This window comes from Orycteropus afer, unplaced genomic scaffold (genome assembly GCF_000298275.1).
Source record: "Orycteropus afer afer isolate SDZICR_OR568_19922 unplaced genomic scaffold, OryAfe1.0 scaffold00085, whole genome shotgun sequence".
Taxonomy (NCBI): domain Eukaryota; kingdom Metazoa; phylum Chordata; class Mammalia; order Tubulidentata; family Orycteropodidae; genus Orycteropus; species Orycteropus afer.
The window spans coordinates 5,086,925-5,088,344 of NW_006921672.1; the positions used below are offsets into that span (position 1 = coordinate 5,086,925).

The 1,420-nt window shown below is 44.4% G+C and overlaps 1 protein-coding gene across 1 annotated transcript in view; it reads right to left on the minus strand.

The window, feature by feature from the left end:
• B4GALNT2 (beta-1,4-N-acetyl-galactosaminyltransferase 2) overlaps positions 1-1,420 on the minus strand; it is a 50,678-nt gene that overhangs the window by 17,728 nt on the left and 31,530 nt on the right. The window contains exon 4 of the mRNA XM_007942176.2: positions 1,127-1,233. Coding sequence (XP_007940367.1) covers positions 1,127-1,233 — 107 coding nt within the window. The remainder of the gene's footprint in view (positions 1-1,126; positions 1,234-1,420) is intronic.

A 1,420-nucleotide genomic window follows, 5' to 3' on the forward strand; every position in this document is an offset into this window, starting at 1 on the left:
TCCCTGGAGACAAGCTTGTGCTTTGCTGGCTCCCATTATGCTAGATGACACCAAAAAAACAATTATGTCCTAACGTTGTCTGAAGCACACAGATTTCTGTCCTCTTCAGTGTTATCTCAGAACCCCAGGGAGGTCACAGCTGCTAAGGGAGACTCCCAGTTGTGGAAACAGTGAGGCTAACATTCGATCCGTGGTGTCAGGAGGGTTGGTGTCATCCAGTGCAGTGACTCCTGGTGTCATCACACCCCCATGGACCTCTTCCCATACCAGACCGCACAAAATCCTTATGTTCATAATCAATTGTAACCATAGAATAACATGTGATAAATATAGCTGTAAGTTGCTTACATGTGGTATTTCTTAGATTATATGAATACGAACAACAAAATTATTTTGTGAAATCTTCCTACATTGAATTACCACATTATTCGTAACTAGGCAGAAGCCTTTTTAAATTTTTCTCCTTTTCCTTTGATTACTACTTCATTCTCAAAAAAGGTATTGATTTAAGTTCACAAATACTAGTTTACCACAATATGGTAGCTAAAACACATTTAAAAACATTTGACAAAACAAATGACTGTAAAAACACTGGCAGCAACAAAATCAACGGCACACGCGTGCAGGGCGTGTAGACAAACCCACGTGAGTCAAAGCGTTGCTGTGATTGGATGCTGAGGACAGCTCAGACTTGAGCGCATCAGAAGATTCCAAAAGTAAACTAGCACAGAGTTTTAGCCTTGTAGATGTATTGATACCTGTAAACTGGGTTTATAAAAAATGTTTTTGTTGTTTTAACCACAGTGACATTTTTATAAAAAATAATAAATTTCCGCTGAAACAGTGCACAAAAATTTTATAAACAGTAATTTTGGTGTCGCCTCGCTCAGACAGTGTTACTCGGTGCAGAACGTACACACACACGCGCACACGCACCTGTACCCCTCTAGTGACAACACTGCATTCAGTGAAACCATGTCAAGATTCTTGCATCGTGCTGGGGGCACAGCAGGCACTCGCGAATGACTGGTCCCTTCTCTTTCTTTCTTTTACCCTGAAAGAAAGTACCTGACAAAGAAGCAATAAGGAAGCTGCTTGGGCTCTCCCAGGATGGGAATATACCTACCTGGAATGGGAACTGTATGCAAGGGCATCACCTCCACCCCGTGGACCGGGTACCCAAAGGGAAGGTTGGGCTGAGCCAGCAGGGGGGGTGGGCGGGGCAGCCCTTCTCTGCAAGGAAACAGACAGCACGTTAGCAGCTGCCCTGAGGCCAAGCCCTTGCTAGTTCTGGAAGTAGTACAGAGCCTTGTCCTTCCATGGGAAGCCTCTGCCTCCCTCCCTTCTCCCTCTACTTCCATTCCTCCCACTTCAACCTCCAATTCCATGGAGGTACTGAGGCAATTTACAACAAAGTACA